Genomic DNA, 19,184 nt, shown 5'->3' on the forward strand with positions numbered 1-19,184 from the left:
CCCCTCTTTAATCCATTATTAACACTGTCATCAGAGGAAAGTTTCTGAAAGGTTAATATTGCTATGTCTGATCCTTGATTTCTCATCAATTTCAAGATAATATGCAAATTCCTTAGCACTCAGGAGTCTCATGAACACTATTTCACTAACCCACTCTCCTGGACATCATCATTGTCTAAAATTCTTTTTACCTCTGAAAATCTTAACTCCAATATACTTTTTTTTTTTTTTTTTTTTTTTTTTTTTTTGAGACGGAGTTTCACTCTTGTTACCCAGGCTGGAGTGCAATGGCGCGATCTCGGCTCACCGCAACCTCCGCCTCCTGGGTTCAGGCAATTCTCCTGCCTCAGCCTCCTGAGTAGCTGGGATTACAGGCACATGCCACCATGCCCAGCTAATGTTTTGTATTTTTAGTAGAGACGGGGTTTCACCATGTTGACCAGGATGGTCTCGATCTCTCGACCTCCTGATCCACCCGCCTCGGCCTCCCAAAGTGCTGGGATTACAAGCTTGAGCCACCGCGCCCGGCCTCCAATATACTTTTTTATAATTAGAACCAATTCTTCCATTTCTCTCTTCCTGAAAAATTCTAAGCTTATTTTCCAGCTCAATCACTACTTCAGTTCTTAGTCTATCCATTACTGACTACACATCATTTTCTGCTATTAAACCCCCAACTCAGCTTCTTAAGTCTAGCCTTGACCCACTGTGCAAACTGACATCACTACAAATATGTGTTCTTTAATTGGGCACTACCATCCTATTCCTTGCCTTTAATTAGCACCATTTTCCATTCCCTCAGTGGCTGATTCAACTCTCAGAACTCTTCTTAAGCTCCCTACCCCTTCTCACCCAACCCTACAAAGATGAGCAAAGCCCTCAGGCACAACTCACTCAGGAACAAATTCATCTCTGCTTACCCTTCTTCATCTCCTCTCCAGTCTGAACCCCATTGTCTCCCATGTCCTCCAGAACCCTGTTCCATAAATCTCTCCTCTCTTCAATACAATTTTTCATTAAAATAAATTTTAGTCATTATAATGTGCTCATTGTTGACAATGTGTAAGATTTTTTTCCTTCATTTGCAGCCTCTTTCCCGCCACTGATTCAACCTCGGCCTAAAAACTTTCCCCCAGCTAAAAAATAATCTCCAGTAATGCTAATTATTGCTCATTCTTTTCCACGTTATTCCAAAGAATGGTCTTCATTCATTGTGTCAACTTAACTTCCTATTCATGCTTCAACTGCCTATCACCAGGCATTTCCCACGAAAACTGCCAAGCAAAGATGAACACCCACCCCTCTAGGGGCATACCAAATGCAAGAGACGTTTTAGTTCTCATCTTAAATTGTCCCTCTATGTGTGTGTGTGTATACACACACACACACACACACACATATATATAAAGAGATACTGAGAGATTGGGGGAGGAGGTCTCACTTCCATTGCCTAGGCTATAGTGCAGTGACATGATCACTGTTCACTGCAGTCTCAACCACCCAGGCTCAAGTAATTCTCCCACTTCAGCCTCCCGAGTAGCTGGGACTATGGGCACATGCCACCGTGCCTGGCTTGTTTATTTTTAGTAGAGAAAAAGTTTTTACCATATTGTTCAGGCTAGTCTTGAACACAAGCAACCTGGCAGCCTCAGCCCCTCAGAGTGCTGAGAGTACAGATGTGAGCCACCACACCCAGCCTCTAATATCTGATATCCTATTTCATGCTATTTAAAAATTATCTCTTTTCTTTTCTCTTACAGTATATTCCTAACTCTTTGATTACTCAATTGCCCAACTCTTAAAACTGATGCTTCTCAGGACTCTGTCCAGAGCCGTCTTCTCTTTTTTGTCTTCCCATTCCTGAGTCATTTCATCCACTTAACCATCAACTAAAAAAAGACAGCTTATAAAACTGGTTATAAGATCTCTTCTCTTAAACTAAATATATCCAAATGCCTATTACATTTCTACCTATTAATATCTATCCCCCAAATCACTTAAGGCACATGTCTTACTGAACTCAGATAGCACTAAAGATGATAGTTTGGAAAAGGGAGAGAATTAAGGCAGTTATTCCAACAACATAAAAGGGGAGCTCAAAAACAGTCATACTACCAAATGCTGGCGAAGACGTACAGAAACTGGATCACTTATATGTTGGTAGTAAAATATAAAGTGGTGTAGCCATTCTGAAAACAATTTGGCAGTTTCTTTAAAAAACTAAGTATGTAACTACCATATGACCCAGCAATTGCACTCCAGAGCATTTGTCCTAGACAAATGAAGACTTGTGCTCATATCAAAACTTGTATGTGAGTGTATATGCAGCTTTATTCATCATAACCAAAATCTGGAAACTATCCAGATATCCTTCAGTGGGTGGATGGTTAAACATGGTACATCCATACCATGGGATACTACTAACAAAAATGATACATCCAACAACTTTGAAGAATCTTCTGAGAATTATACTGAATAAAAGAAGCCAATCTCGGCCGGGCGCGGTGGCTCAAGCCTGTAATCCCAGCACTTTGGGAGGCCGAGGCGGGTGGATCACAAGGTCGAGAGATCGAGACCATCCTGGTCAACATGGTGAAACCCCGTCTCTACTAAAAATACAAAAAATTAACTGGGCATGGTGGCATGTGCCTGTAATCCCAGCTACTCAGGAGGCTGAGGCAGGAGAATTGCCTGAACCCAGGAGGCGGAGGTTGCGGTGAGCCGAGATCGCGCCATTGCACTCCAGCCTGGGTAACGAGAGCGAAACTCCGTCTCGGGAGAAAAAAAAAAAAAAAAAAGGGAAGCCAATCTCAAGGGCTGCATCTTGTTTAACTACATTTATAGAACATTATTAAACTCAAAAGAATATAAAAGATCCATGGTTGCTAAGGGTTCAAGTGGAGTTGGTGGCAAGGGGGAAGTGGGTGTGACTATAAAAGGGCAATACGGCGCCAGGCGCGGTGGCTCAAGCCTGTAATCCCAGCACTTTGGGAGGCCGAGGCGGGTGGATCACGAGGTCGAGAGATCGAGACCATCCCGGTCAACATGGTGAAACCCCGTCTCTACTAAAAGTGCAAAAAATTAGCTGGGCATGGTGGCACGTGCCTGTAATCCCAGCTACTCAGGAGGCTGAGGCAGGAGAATTGCCTGAACCCAGGAGGCGGAGGTTGCGGTGAGCCGAGATCGCGCCATTGCACTCCAGCCTGGGTAACAAGGGCGAAACTCCGTGTCAAAAAAAAAAAAAAAAGGGCAATACGAGGAATTCTGATGATGGAAACGTTCTGTATCTTGACTGTGTCAGCGTCCATTTCCCAGCTGGGATGCTGTACTAGTTTTACAAGGTGCTACAGTTGAAGGAAACTGGAAAAATGGTACATAGGATCTACTGTATCCTTTTTTTTTTCTTTTTTTGAGACGGGGTTTCGCTCGTTACCCAGGCTGGAGTGCAATGGCACAATCTTGACTCACCGCAACCTCCGCCTCCTGGGTTCAGGCAATTCTCCTGCCTCAGCCTCCCGAGTAGCTGGGACTACAGGCGTGCGCCATCATGCCCAACTAATTTTTGTTATTTTTAGTAGAAACAGGGTTTCACCTTGTTGACCAGGATGGTCTCGATCTCTTGACCTCGTGATCCACCCGCCTCAGCCTCCCAAAGTGCTGGTATTATAGGCATGAGCCACCGTGCCCGGCCCTATCTGTATCATTTCTTATAACTTGATGTGAATCTACAATTATATCAAAATAAAAATTTTACCTAGGTACATCCTTAAAAAGAACTGATGTTCCCATGAAAGCTTTGTATGCTTTGGACCGACTCACTGAAGACCAGATACTAAAATACAATGCTGTCAAATTAGGGGTGGCCAAGAAAACAGGAAAGATCACAAAAGCCATGAACTTTCAGATTCTGCTCTCAGATTTCTTGGCAAGCATTTTAAAATGGTTTGCCCTGAACTATAATTTATGTTCAACTTACATGACTTATTGTTTGAATCATTTTTTGCCCTTTGCATAATGAGAGGATTTCTATATTTATTGATGCCCTCAGCTTGTTTCAGGTAGAATTTGAACCAGTGATACTGTCTTATATTATCATATTTTGCAATATGCCTCCCCTCTCTGTGCCTGTTTCCTCATCTGCTTCTAAGAGCTGTTGTGAGAACTAGATAAGTCCATGGGACATGTGCAATAAACACATCATCAAGGTCTACTGAGAGGCCTTATTTAAAATTGCTGAATCAGACATCATCTCACACTATGCCTGGCACATAATAAACAATCCATTGGTACTGGCTGAATAAGTACATGGATGCATGTGAGAGAGTAGGGGTCCAAAACAGGATATCCACAGTAGGCATGAAGGCCAAAATAGACGACCCATTTCATAGGAAGAATCAACTGTAATTCATGATGGGTTAGGTATACAAAGTAACTAAGGTAAATCAAGAATGATTTTAAAGTTACAAGCTTTGATGACCTATGGGAGTCACTAACCAGGGAAAACAGAACTAGATTTTGGAGGAAAGATGAGTTAGCCTTTGGACATGTTGATCTAGAAGTGTTTACAGTTTACATGGCTAGAGATTTCCAGTGAACAACGCATCAAAGAGCTGGGTGAGGAGGCAGGAAGTTATGGCCGGTGGCAGAAGAAGAAATAAAGGGCTGGAGTTAAGAGAGCTGTAAGTCGTATGTGCATATAGGGCAGATGTGCACATCATAGAAGTGGACGGCATTACCCTAGAAATATAGCATACAGAGTAACTGGCATGATTACAGCTCAAATTACAGAAAGCAATTTTTACTCCAAGCACTGACACTGTGGACTTTTTTTGAGATTTAACATTTTAGTCATCTAAATGGAATATCACATAGCTGCCCTCCCCATCTGTTGGCAGCAGCTCATCTGTTGGTCTGTTAGTACACTTGAATCTAATCCATACAGTAAAGATAAAATGAGAGTTAAAAACCAACACTTAAAAATCCTATCTGTAAGTTTAATAATGCATCTCTTAAATACTATAAAGTTTATCATTAAAAACATCTGCTCCAAAAGTGTCTATACTGAGCAGCTGGGCGCAGTGGCTCACACCTGTAATGCCAGCACTTTGGGAGGCTGAGGCAGGTGGATCACTTGAGGTCAGGAGATCAAGACCAGCTAGTCAACATGGTGAAACCCCGTCTCTACTAAAAATACAAAAACTTAGCTGGGAGTGGTGGTGCATGCCTGTAATCCCAGCTACTCAGTAGACTGAGGCAGAAGAATCACTTAACCCAGAAGGCAGAGGTTGCAGTGAGTTGAGATCATGTCACTGCACTCCAGCCTGAGTGACAAAGTGACTCTGTCTCAAAAACAAACTGTATACTGGCAGAACTCTATATCATAAGCACTTGAAGTACATCCCCTCATATGCCCAAGGGATTGGTTCCAGGACATCAATGTATACCCAAATCTGTGTATACTCAAGACCTCCAGTCAGCCCTGCAGAACCCCAAAATACAAAAAGTCAGCCCTCATTTATATTTAGGTTCCATATCCTGAGAAAATTGTATTTTCTTTTGGTGTTTGGCTGAAATTACATGTAAGTGGACCTGCACAGTTCAAATCCATGTTGCTCAAGAGTCAACTTTATATGTGAGTATATATATACACATATATATAAATTTATATAGAGGAATTTATATATATAATATAGAGAGAATATATAATATACAGAGAGGAATTTTTAAGAGGAATTTCTTAAAAAACAAAAAAGTCAGTGATACATAAGCTAAAGTAATAGGAGTTAGAGCAGTGTTACAAAGTTTCTAAGCAGAAGCCAGCAACTTTCTTCTCCAGAGGCTACAATAAGAGATGATGGGAAAGGATATGAGGTACAAATAGTATTAACTAAAACAAAAGAAAAAATAACTACTTTCAAATAAATTTATCTTCAAGATGTTGTTTCTTCACCTCCTCAGGCTTTCCACTTTTCACATTGGAAAAGAGGCCATCCCCTTCCTCAGCTTCTGGACGTCTGATAAACGACGACTTAAGACAACCGCAACTGGTTTGTATAGTTCACAAAGTGTCTAGTTTGCCACAGTGCACCAAAAGCATATGAGTGAGACAGCAGTGGCAAATCTGTTAACAGCTGCAGCACTAGCTATAGTAGAAAACAGTACTGCAGAGAATGTTGTACTGTATTTGGACTTGAGAGGGCTAACTCTAGCTCAGCACTTCTGCTAATGGCCTTAGAATGTCAGTCTCCAAGAGTTTCCATTTTCTTATTCCCTAAAACAATATCTACTTCATCAGGGCCACTGTAAGTTTACAGAATCAAGTAAATTTACATATATGGGCTAGGCCAGGCCTGGTGGCTCACATGTATAAGCCCAGCAATTTGGGAGGCTGAAGTTGGTGGATCGCTTGAGCCCAGGAATTCAAGAGCAGCCCGGCCAACATGGTAAAACCCTGTTGCTACTAAAAATACAAAAACTTAGCTGAGTGTGGTGGCACATGCTTGTAATCCCAGCTACTCAGAAGGCTAAGGCAGAACTGCATGAACCCATGAGGCAGAGGTTGCAGTGAGCCAAGATCACACGACTGCACTCCAGTCTGGGTGACAGAATGAGACTCTGTCTCAAAAAACCGAAAACAAACACAAACAAAAAACCTTCCAAAAATTAACTGGGTGTGGTGGTGTGCACATATAATCCTAGCTACACGGGAGGCTGAGGCAGGAGGATCACCTGAGTCCAGGAGGTCGAGGCTGCAGTGAGCCATGATCACATCACTGCACTCCAGCCTAGGGGAACAGAATATGACCCTATCTCAATAAACAACAAAACAGTTACATATATGGCAGTACTTTGTAAAGTATTAGGTAAAATGCAAAAATTAGTGTAATGTGGATAGTGCTTAGGCATTCAAGTACTTAGGCTTTTAAAGAAGTGTTATCCCAGACTTAATGATGGTTAAAACAAACCTCATACTCTATCCAAAGAAAGACAGGCAAGGTAGACATCATAGCAATCTACCATTTTATCTCCTACTTTAAAATTTTTAACAAAAAAGTGATATATACCTTTTAAGTTCTACAGTAGAGTTCAGAATGAAAAGTAAGTCTTCATCCCCCAACAAGCCCCAAACCCTTTCCTTAAAGCCAGCACCTTCAAATTTCTTGTATATCCTACCAAAAAAGAAAAAAGAAATTCAAGCAATCAGATATATTTTAAGATTTTTCACATGAATGAGATGTTATAAATTACATCCATTGCCCTTTTTTATTTATTGATTTCCTCCCACTGCAGGTGGCCATTTTGTGTTTTGACGTTTATATATTTTCCTCCAATCAGAGGTCTTGTGGGAATAAATTCTGTGTATTTATCCTTATGGCTTCTGGGTTTTGTGTCTCACTTAGAATGCTCTTCCATGCCCCTACATTGGTGTTCCCTACCCTGACAAAAAATGATGCTACCATTAAGCCCAAATCAGTAAGCCTTACTTCCACATTCAAGCTTCCAATCATCTTTTTGGTGACCCTTTTTTTTTTTTTTTGAGACAAGAGTTTGTCTCTTGTTACCCAGGCTGGAGTGCAATGGTACGGTCTCAGCTCACCGCAACCTCCGCCTCCTGGGTTCAGGCAATTCTCCTGCCTCAGCCTCCTGAGTAGCTGGGATTACAGGCACGCGCCACCATGCCCAGTTAATTTTTTGTATTTTTAGTAGAGACGGGGTTTCACCATGTTGACCAGGATGGTCTCGATCTCTTGACCTCGTGATCCACCCGCATCAGCCTCCCAAAGTGCTAGGATTACAGGCTTGAACCACCGTGCCCGGCCCCTCCCCCCTTCATTTTAATCAACACTTTACAAAGTACAGAACACACTGTCTTTTTTGGGAAACAGTACCTTTTTTCTCTCCATGATACCCTTACATGAATCTCGAGGGCTTTGTGTTTCAAGAACATAAGCATGAAGGCCCCAGGAGGTTAGGATAGGATGGCCAGGTCTCCCCTTCACCTAGACCTTGGGACCAATGATGCACCACTGCTATGGCTGGTGACCTGTGAATGCCAAGTGAGAGCCAGAGGGAACTGTGGGAAGGCAGTACTTTGGAAGGAAGTACTTTGGAACTGGAGGAAGTCCTCTGTATCCCCCTAAGATGGGGCTCTGGACAGAGACCCTCAGATCTCCACCATGCACCCACATCCACTCATCCCCATCTCTGAAGATAAACAAATGATTTCGGCATACAGCAAGATGAAGACTTGGAATTGTTTCGCTGTTAGTAGCCTAATGTTTAGGAGCCAACTCTGCTCAGCTCTTCCTGGATCATCTTCTGAATGTAGTTAAACTGAGGCAGTGGAAGAGAAAATGCACTGAGCTTGGCCTTTCTTGAAACCTGAATCTGACCTGCTTTTCACTCCACAGTCCACACCAGAGTTAGGGTCTCCAACTTGGCTGGACTCCCTTCCAGGATGATCCCCAATAGGTGTGGGGTTAGTGCACCATTCTTAAATAGCCAATTATCACAAGATTCTGAGCAAATAAAACAATGCAGTTAAGTGAATAGAATAGAAAAAGTGTAGTAAATAGAACACATGGGGGGAAAAAAACTTTCAAAAAACTATCCTTAATGAGAAAATAATGCAATAAAAAAACAAGAACAGGAGGCCGGGCGCGGTGGCTCATGCCTGTAATCCCAGCACTTTGGGAGGCCGAGGCGGGTGGATCACGAGGTCAAGAGATCGAGACCATCCTGGTCAACATGGTGAAACCCCGTCTCTACTAAAAATACAAAAAATTAGCTGGGCATGGTGGCACGTGCCTGTAATCCCAGCTACTCAGGAGGCTGAGGCAGGAGAATTGCCTGAACCCAGGAGGCGGATGTTGCAGTGAGCTGAGATCGTGCCATTGCACTCCAGCCTGGGTAACAAGAGTGAAACTCCGTCTCAAAAAAAAAAAAAAAAAAAAAAAAACAAGAACAGAATACATACACATCTGGCCCTCCATAGCCACAGATCCCACACCCACAGATCAAAAATTTCAAGGAAAAAAAGGATGCTTGCTTCTATACTGAACATGTACAGACCATGTTTTCTTGTCATTCTCCTCTAAACAATCCAGTATAATAGCTATTACATAGCATGTACACAGCATAAGGTATTACAAATAAGAGAGATGGGCCGGGCACGGTGGCTCAAGCCTGTAATCCCAGCACTTTGGGAGGCCGAGGCGGGTGGATCACAAGGTCGAGAGATCGAGACCATCCTGGTCAACATGGTGAAACCCCGTCTCTACTAAAAATACAAAAAACTAGCTGGGCGTGGTGGCGCGTGCCCGTAATCCCAGCTACTTAGGAAGCTGAGGCAGAATTGCCTGAGCCCAGGAGGCGGAGGTTGCGGTGAGCCGAAATCGCGCCATTGCACTCCAGCCTGGGTAACAAGAGCGAAACTCCGTCTCAAAAAAAAAAAAACAAAAAAAAAAACAAAAAAAACAAATAATAGAGATGATCTAAAGTATACAGGAGGATGTGTGTAGGTTATAGGCAAACACTACTCCCACTTTTATCAGGGATTTGCACATTTGCAGATTTTAGTATCTGTAGGGGTCCTGGAAACAATCTTCCATGGGTGCTGAGTGACAACTGTATGTAATGAACATTCAGGTAACAAGTCGACTTAGAAATTTTGAATGTTAATGAAAATTTAAAACTTCATAAAAAGGTAGGAAGATAAACTCAATGAAATCTCCCAATAAAAATTAGAAACAAGAGAAAAGAAAGTTAAAGAAGTGATCCAAAAATCTAGTTTTTGAACAGTAACACTTTCAGAGAGAGAAGAGGGATAAAAATCAAATGAATAATTAAAGAAGAGACTTGCTCAGTGGATTAAACTGATATAGGTGAAGTGTCTGAATATTTGAATGTCATTCATCTTTGTAGTCCTAGAGTCAGATACAAATCAGATAACCCAAATATCTGAAAGACTAATCATTAGCAAAGTTTGGGGTCTTTGAAATAAAATTAATAAAGGAATAATGCTTGAGAAACAGAATTAGGCTAATTCCTCTTGGTATTAATAATGAACAATATTTCATAATCTAGCATTCAGTATCTTGCACTGGTAGCAAATGGGCTGTGCCTGTAAGCTGTCAACACTTGCCCAAAAGCTGAAAAACGAGAACAAAGTTACTGTGGCCTAATCACAAAAGTGGTCAATAAGAACACCCTTGATAGAGTAGCAAGTAGAGTAACTAGAGAGTTAAATTTTTCATCAAAACTAAAGTATTTGCCAGAGAAGGAGAGTAGAAGTCATGTAGAAAAACTTTTTTTTCCTTTGAGACAGTCTCATTCTGCAACCCAGGCTGGAGTACAGTGACACAATCACAGCTCACTGCAGCCTCAAAACCCAGACTCAGGTGTTTCTCCCACCTCAGCCCCCTGAGTAGCTGGGACTACAGAGGTATGAAACCACATTCAGCTAATTTTTTGTATCTTTTTGTAGAAACAGGACTACACTCTACTGCCCACGCTGGTTTCTAACTCCTGTGCTCATCATCCACCCATCTTGGCCTCCCATAGTGCTGTGATTACAGGCATAAACCCCTGTATCAAGCAATATGGAAAAACATTGTATATGCTAACAATTATTTCACCTTTAAAATATATAAAATAACATCCTAGTTATCATAAAGCTCACAATAGAACACTGATCATTAAAGCTAAAGAGTTTAACTGTGCAAACAGGAAAGATTAAGCGTATAAAAACACAGTATGTAATGTCATAGGATCATAAAAATAAAGCTATTATGGAATTGAGAACATTAAACAAAAAAATGGGATGGCTGACAGATTACTAGTAAGGAAAACAAGTGAGCAAACCTCTCAGAAAACATCCTGCTTTAAATGCCTGCATTTACTGAAATCATTTTAGAGGAGTCAGTGGCTCACAACTTTGGATGTAGGGAGGAGGTTATCATTTAAAAAGAGAGCTAAAGTGAGAAAAAACTCCAAGGAGAATCTAGTCAACAGGAAACTTACTTTACCTCTCCTATCTCTGCTAGTAGTAAGACAACTAAGTATTTGTATATTCGGGTAGTTATATGGAATGTCTCTCCATGTCAGCCATATCTACAGTAAGTTCTTGTCAGCAAAATATAAGTTCTTTCCACAAGGTCCCTAAATGGACTTTAGATATCTCTGGATCCTCACTCACTTTCAAATGTCTGTAAATTCTGTGTATGTGCACATGTTTCCATAAAGATACCTACCTGAGCTTTTACTAATAGCTTCCAGAATGAGCTTCAAAAAGTATACTGCTTCACATTGAAAGATATTGTCCATTCATTCATTCTCATAAGTCAAAAAATGTCTAGTTCATTATCTTTATACTTAACAAACATTTCAAATATTCTCCTAAATTATGACTCTAATCATAAGGGGATGCTCTAAATAATGAATGTCTCAATGTTGGACACTTACCTTAAAAAAACAGAGTTGCCCACAATATTTTAAATAAACATTATGTTAAGAAAAAGACTATGCTGAAGACCTTAATGCAGTAGGAAAATCATAGCTGGAGAAAGGCCCTGTTGAACTTGATCACCAACAGTTCTTTTTTTTTTTTTGAGACGGAGTTTCACTCTTGTTACCCAGGCTGGAGTGCAATGGCACGATCTCCACTCACTGCAACCTCCGCCTCCTGGGTTCAGGCAATTCTCCTGCCTCAGCCTCCTGAGTAGCTGGGATTACAGGCACGCGCCACCATGCCCAGTTAATTTTTTGTATTTTTAGTAGAGACGGGGTTTCACCATGTTGACCAGGATGGTCTCGATCTCTTGACCTCGTGATCCACCTGCCTCGAACTCCCAAAGTGCTGGGATAACTACTGCATTTCTTAAATGCATATGTACCAGGCACTGTGTTGTCTTTTAGATATATTCTTAAACTTCACAATTGTCCTGATGGTAATTCATCATCATTCACATTTTACAATTGTGAAACAGTATTTAAAAGAGAGACAGAGACAGAGAGACAGACAGAAAAAGAGAGAGAGAGAAAGAGTGCACACAAGTGCTTAGAGGCAATATAACTTCTCTAAGATCAGCTACTAAGTGGCAGAATTAGGACTCTAAAATACAGCATTGCCTGATCATAGAGCCTATGCTTTTTAATGTCTTAGCATTTTGCCTACTCAAATTAAATTGAAAATCCACTAGATTCTCAATTCTTATACTAGAAAGTGTAAGTCTTACTGATGCATGGGCCAGTAGTATTATCTGTGTATCTCCTACTATAGTACCACACGCGTAGTAGCAACCCGAAGATAGCTAACTAAAGGAAGTCCATGTCCTACTGCAAAATAGTAGAATACCTTCAAGAAGAATGTATGATTTGGCCCAAGAAAAACATACCAAATGTTTTAATGAATGGCATGTATAATAATAGAGAAAAGTAACCCTAGAAGAAACTGTTTTATATGTCTTATTTTAAAATAATAGCATGAACCCATGAAGTAATAATCATTCAAGAGTTATCAGTGATGAATATTAAAAAGAAGACATTTTACCTCTCAACTAAATGTTTAATCAAATAGGAATACTGAAGGCGCATTAACTTTTTTATTGAGGCACAACAAGGCATTGTATAACTTGCCTGGACTTGAGGCAGTCAGTTTAGTAAGCTGAACGTTAATACAGTTAAGGATTAAGTGCAAACAATATACATTCACAGCTTGACTAGCGAGGCTACATCACAATTTATAAAGTGCCAGATTAGTGCTAATTGTCATTCAGCTTGATTTTTCACTTTAGGAAGGAAAACAAAAAAGTAAGGACCTCCTCCTTCCTCTAGGAATGAAAACATTTTCCTAAACCAATCGGTCATGAGAACAAGGACTACTTTTCCTTCAGTCCCACTAATTAGAACACCATCCTTTTATTGTCAATACTGTACTGACTCTCAATCTTGATAAAGAAGATAGCCTGAAAATGTAGAGTATTTCCAGCTACTTCCATAAATTGCTCCCCTGTGCAGACGTAACCATATCTGGTCTCCCTGGAAGAGCTGAAGAATTGCATGATTGCTAGCAGTTTCATGGTCTGGAGCACCATCATTGGCATAGGCTGATACCAAGACCTCTTCATTCTTCATGAGGTTGACATACAGTGGCACATTCACTGCCAGCTTTAGCATGTGAAAAATGAAAACATAAGTGCCATTCACCGGGCAATTAAATCTACCAAGCTGAAGATCAAAAGTTTCTCCTAAGTTGTTCAGAAGAAGATCAAACACAATAGGTTGGTCTAAAGTTCCAGGGGCCAGATTAGAGGTTCTGGCTGCTGAGAAGGCAACTCGCATCTGCTGAGGCAGGGGATACACATGTACTGGCAGTATGGTGGCTGCTGGATTTGACACTGGCACATCCACAGGGGTCATGCTACGGGAGTCTCCTTGTCCAGAGTCACCACTGTTAAAGGTTTCGTTGTCTCTTTCTGGGCTGCTCACCTGAGAAGAATCACTCCACCCTGCTGTTTTATTAGCAACAGTGAGTTTCTCATAATGAAGCAGTTAGCTTTGAACACAATATTTAACATTAGTCGGCTACTGAAACAGACAAAGATACATTTTATAGTAAATTCCAAAACAAAAGCAATATATAGCTAGATTATACTTTTCTAGATTTTTCTGGCAATAGGTTTTTATAATACTCTTCTAAAGCCAGAAAGGTCCAAAATAATCTTGTCTAATTGAACCTTTTCTAAGACTTTAAGAAAATGTGCCCCTCAAAAGGCAAGATAACTTAGCAAAGTCTAAAACTCAGGTCTGAACACTTTTTACTTAATCTTTCTCCCATAATTCTTAAATTCTTAGAGATCATTCTACAAAGCAGCTAACATAGAAGGTCTTAAGAAAATGGGAGATTACATAAAACACCAATTTTTAGAACTACTAGCCACCAGGGAACTAAGCTGATGAATGCTGGTTTTTTTAATTCCCAAGTTAATGTGACAACATACACTTTAACTGTTTTAGGTGCCATACAAAAACACTGCTCAGACTAAGGCAAAGGCAAATTGAATACTAGTTTTGTTTTGTTTTCAGAAGGAAAAGAATGCTTTCCTGTAACAGAGTTAATCTTCAGTGATCTTTTTTTCTCCATTATACCAAACTTTTAATAGTTCCTTCACATTTTAAAAAGTGTTATAAGTATGCTGCTTTGGTTTCAAGTCACTGTGTCTTAATTGTTGCTTATTTGACTCTATTAATGCAGTGACACTAGAGTAAGTAGAAGTACCTATTATTACAAAAACCACCATCCCGAACCATCACATGAACTATTTGAAATCAGCACAGTGAATATATAAGGTTAAATATGCTCTGGTGTTGAGCAGATTTTTTAAAAAATACCCACCTTTTTAATTCAATTTACAGTGGTTTCCATAGCCTTTCTAGGAGTCTAATATCTCCCTTCGTACTTCAGTATTACAGTCAAGCAAATTGAAAAGCTCAACAAGATCAATACTGAAAAGCATTGTGCTTTGGGAAGAACTTGGTTGAGGATGCAGAAAGAGCTAGAGACATGTTTTGGGTAAATAAACCGTTCAGCTAAATTATCCTTACCTCTTGAATTTGCTCGTGGACCACCAGATGTCCCTCCTCGCTTATAGCACTGCTGGAAATTATCCTAAAGTAAACATGTAATATTTACCTTGGTATTAAGAATGCAGGACTGTAACTGGTTATCACACAGGACAGTACCGGCCGGCAATCTGTGAGACTAAAGTCCCCTCAGTTCTTTATCTGGCCTTCTCCAGCAACCCAAGAAGTCAGATGTTGCCAAACACCAAGAAAAACAAGGCAAGAGCTACAGCGGCATTACTTGCTTCATCTGTTAATTAACCTGACCAATTAGATATGTTAATGCCCCAAAAACAATAAAGCATTTGGAGAATATTATGTAAAAGACACGATGCTAGGTAATGAGAGACATTTTTAAATGTGGCATGGTCCTCTGTCCCTCATCTCAATATAAAAGGACATCATAAAGCAAGAACACAGATTTTTTTCAACCTTGCTCTATGTATACACCAAACTGGGAAGACTAATACCAACTATGTTGGGGTTTGGGAATTTTTTAAGAAATTCATTAAAAATTATATTGAGGGGCCGGGCGCGGTGGCTCAAGCCTGTAATCCCAGCACTTTGGGAGGCCGAGGCGGGTGGATCACAAGGTCGAGAGATCGAGACCAACCTGGTCAACATGGTGAAACCCCGTCTCTACTAAAAATACAAAAAATTAGCTGGGCATGGTGGCGCGTGCCTATAATCCCAGCTACTCAGGAGGCTGAGGCAGGAGAATTGCCTGAACCCAGGAGGCGGAGGTTGCGGTGAGCCGAGATCGTGCCATTGCACTCCAGCCTGGGTAAGAAGAGCGAAACTCCGTCTCAAAAAAAAAAAAATAAATAAATAAAAAATAAAAATTATATTGAATAAATATATTTATTGCCTAGAAATATAATCCAATATATTAAGAAAAAAAATGTTTCAGGGGCAGTACTTCAAACTCCCCAAGGATGAAGGAAGCCAACCTCCATACAATCCATGAAAAGAATTAATTAGTGGTACAATTATGATATGCAATAGAAAATTGAAGCAGGACAAGAAAGTACACAACAAAAATAATAAAGCTTCTTATTCCATACTCCCAGTCCCCGCTTTGCAATAGCAACCAGTATTATCAATTTCTTGTTCCTCAGGAAGAAATGTAAAAGAGCACACAAAAATACTATAATAGCGGTATTAAGAAGAGACAGTTCTTTTACTGACGTCTATATTAATTGACATCCTCCCCTCACATACATTCCCTGAGGATCATGTAATAACATCTAATATTTGCATGGCTGATATACACCGCTGGCTCTGTGGTGCTAAGCACTTAAGTGCTTTAGTTCATTTAATTCTCAGAATATCTCACGGAGAAAACCTCACTACCCCTCAGGATTAGATGAAAAACAGATGAGAAACTAGAGCTCAAAAAGTTTCACTAACATATCCAAAGTCACAAGGCAAGAGAAATGATAAACGAGGAGTCAAACCCAAGGCATTTAGATCCAAGGTGTTTTTCACACTTTTCTTTTTTTTTTTTTTCGAGATGGAGTTTTGCTCTTCTTGCCCGGGCTGAAATACAATGGCACGATATCGGCTCACTGCAACCTCTGCCTCCCAGGTTCAAGCAATTCTTCTGCCTCAGCCTCCTGAGTGTGCCAGCACATATCTGGCTAATTTTGCATTTTTAGTAGAGATGGAGTTTCACCATATTGGTCAGGCTGGTCTCAAACTCCTGACCTTAAGTGATCCACCTGCCACAGCCTCCCAAAGTGCTAGGATTACAGGTGTGAGCCACTGCACCCGGCCTTCACCCTTTTCAATACTGCCTCTGTGTAGTTATCCATCCTACCTCATGTAACTGTAAGCTCTTCAAGCTTAGGTATTTTTACATATTGCCAACAGAATTCACTATGGTACCATATACATACTCAAAGGCTTGTAAAACTTCAAAACTAAAAATGCTGATGTAGTATAGATTCGAATCCATAAATTCCCAAGGTTTGTTAAAGTGGAATTTCTAACACACTCTTACAAGTCTTTTATCATGTGTAGTAAATAAAATATGCTGGGTTCTTCAAATAAGAATAAACAACAACAACAAAAAAAAACCTTATGAAAAAGGGCTTTGCTATATTTGCTTTTTAGGCAAATTAAGTTGAAGGCAACATAGTAATGTTAAAATCATGGGCTCTAGAATAAGAAAGTCATGTTCTAATCTTCGTTTACAATTTCTCTGATGAATGACCTTAACCTCTGAACCCCAGTTTCTCCTATAAAATAATGAATTAATGCAAACAGGATTCATAATGTTCTTAATACCTTCTAAGTTTCATATATCAAGCAGTTATTTTTCTTCCTTGGGTAACTGGAAAAAGCTTCCAACTCAACTCTCCATAAGACTTACGAGTAGTTCTAAAACTAAGAGTGCACTTTTAGAAAACAAATTAAGACTCTGTTATGTACCTGAATCACCAACTTAACATCAACAACTGTACCGCTAATTCAACTATGACAACTATTCTTACTTACCCTTTGGGAATAAGGTGATCCAGAATACTCTCTAGCTTGGAACTGCAGCTGGCTATAATTTCCGTTGGAAATGGAAGGGAGTCCTCTGTAAGTATCAAAACCTAATAAATAAACAAACTTAGATAAGATTATGGACAAAATCATATTAAACTTTTTTTGGTTTTGTTTTTTAGCTGGAGTCTCACTGTGTTGCCCAGGCTGAAGTACAGTGGCACGATCTCAGCTCACTGCAACCTCCATCCCTCGGGGTTCAAGCGATTCTCCTGCCTCAGTCTCCCAAGTAGCTGGGATTAGAGGTGCACACCACCACACTCGGCTATTTTTTGTATTTTTAGTAGAGACAGGGTTTCACCATGATGGCCAGGATGGTCTCAATTTCTTGACCTTGTGTCCACCCACTTTAGCCTCCCAAAGTGTTAGGATTACAAGCACGAGCTACCATGCCTGGCCATATTAAACTTTTTAACAGTCTAATTCTATATGCTTTAAAAGTTAAATTGATTATATAATGCCATCATTAGACTTATGCCTTCTTTAAGCAAACTCTACTAATATTGCTTCCACAGTAAAACATACATTTATAAAACATTGCTGTCTTCAAAGAAGCCAGGTTTAGACATTTACCACTGCTGGAATGCAAGTTGTGGTTGGGAAAGGGTGGTGGTAGGGCAATTAGCTACTTAGGACCTCTGTCTAGAGTTGTTTTTTTGTTGTTTGTTTTTTTATATGCAGTGTCCCGCTCTGTTACTCAGGCTGGAACATAGCAGTGAGATCACAGCTCACTGTAACCTCAAATTCTTGGACTCAAGCATTCTTTCCAGTTCAGCCTCCCAGGTAGCTGGGGCTACAGGTGCACATCACAATGCCCAGCTAATTTTAAAAATTCTTTGCAAAGAGAGGGTCTCACTATGTTGCCCAGGCTGGTCTCAAACTCCCAGCCTCAATGATCTTCCTACCTCGGCATCCTAAAGTAATGGGATGACAGGCGTGAGCCACTGCACTCAGCCTGTCTGGATTATTTTTGTTAATAATAAGTACCGGCTAGGATACTTGGAACCATAACAAAAATTTAAGAGATTACCTCAAATTCTATATTCTTTGTGACATAATCTAACAAATAACTAGAAAATGGGCATTTTGTAAACATGACATACTTTTAGCAGAGTTTGACTTAACTTTTGTTGACTTACAAAAGAAAAACATTATTAAAATATGAAAATTCATCCTTTGTAAAACAAGATGGTCAAACTTTTTCACTTCAGTAGTCACAAATTCAATCTGCTTTTCATTCAGAAAGTTAGTTCCTCTGTTACAGAGAATACTTATATTAAAAATACTCTACTATCCACAAACAGAAAATTCTCTACTACATTGTAAATGACAAAAGGGAGCAGGGTTAGGTAAAAATGGTTCGAGTCAAGTAAACATACAGACGAAATAATTCAGTAGAATTAAATTTTATTCAGGGCATACCTTTATAACCACCAGGGGACCGATAGGAATTGGTTATTAATCTCCCACCACGAGTACATCCTCTAACAGATCCCCGGCTATTGACAAATGGCTGAGTAGGTCTGGGAAATACATTCGTCTGTGCTGGGTAAAAGGCAAGGCTACCATTGCTTACTTGAATAGTTCCATCAGGATGATAATTTGCTGCTTAAGAAAAACGGTTTTAGAGTCTAAGAGTTAAATGATAATAGTCTTTATACTTAAAAGCCAATATATATCAAAATCATTAATTTGCTCCCTTTAAAAATAAATAGGAAATACATTCATATATATAGTTCATCTACATATCTCAAATACATAATTCATATACATAATGGATTATTCAGCCTAAAAAAGGAAGAAAATTTTTACTCATGCTATAACATGAATAAACTCTTAAGACATGCCAAGTAAAATAAGCCAGTTTCAAAAGCACAAATATTGTATACCACTTATATGAGGTACCTAGAGCAGTCATTTTCAGAATCAGAAAGTAGAATGGTGGTTGCCAGGGGCTGGGGGGAGAGGAGGAGGAGGAATTAGTATTAAATGATTACAAAGTTTCAGTTGGG

At 40.0% G+C, this 19,184-nt stretch overlaps 1 protein-coding gene across 49 annotated transcripts in view; it reads right to left on the reverse strand.

Annotated features, from left to right (window-relative positions):
• Positions 1 to 12,588: 12,588 nt before the first annotated feature.
• The window catches only part of CAPRIN2 (caprin family member 2), a 50,714-nt gene continuing 44,118 nt past the window's right edge, over positions 12,589 to 19,184 (reverse strand). For 13 of the 49 annotated variants that reach the window (XM_039471954.2, XM_039471953.2, XM_039471952.2 and 10 more), the window contains 4 exons: positions 18,595 to 18,780; positions 17,122 to 17,222; positions 14,605 to 14,668; positions 12,589 to 13,511 (listed from right to left, as the gene is read on the reverse strand). In XM_039471954.2, the coding sequence (XP_039327888.2) occupies positions 12,943 to 13,511; positions 14,605 to 14,668; positions 17,122 to 17,222; positions 18,595 to 18,780 (920 nt within the window). In that variant the 3' untranslated portion in view covers positions 12,589 to 12,942. Of the gene's footprint in view, positions 13,556 to 14,604; positions 14,669 to 17,121; positions 17,223 to 18,594; positions 18,781 to 19,184 lie in introns of all 49 variants that reach the window. The other 36 variants (XM_039471956.2, XM_039471955.2, XM_039471976.2 and 33 more) reach the window with 9 other exon arrangements.

Source organism: Saimiri boliviensis, chromosome 7, assembly GCF_048565385.1.
Source record: "Saimiri boliviensis isolate mSaiBol1 chromosome 7, mSaiBol1.pri, whole genome shotgun sequence".
Lineage (NCBI taxonomy): Eukaryota > Metazoa > Chordata > Mammalia > Primates > Cebidae > Saimiri > Saimiri boliviensis.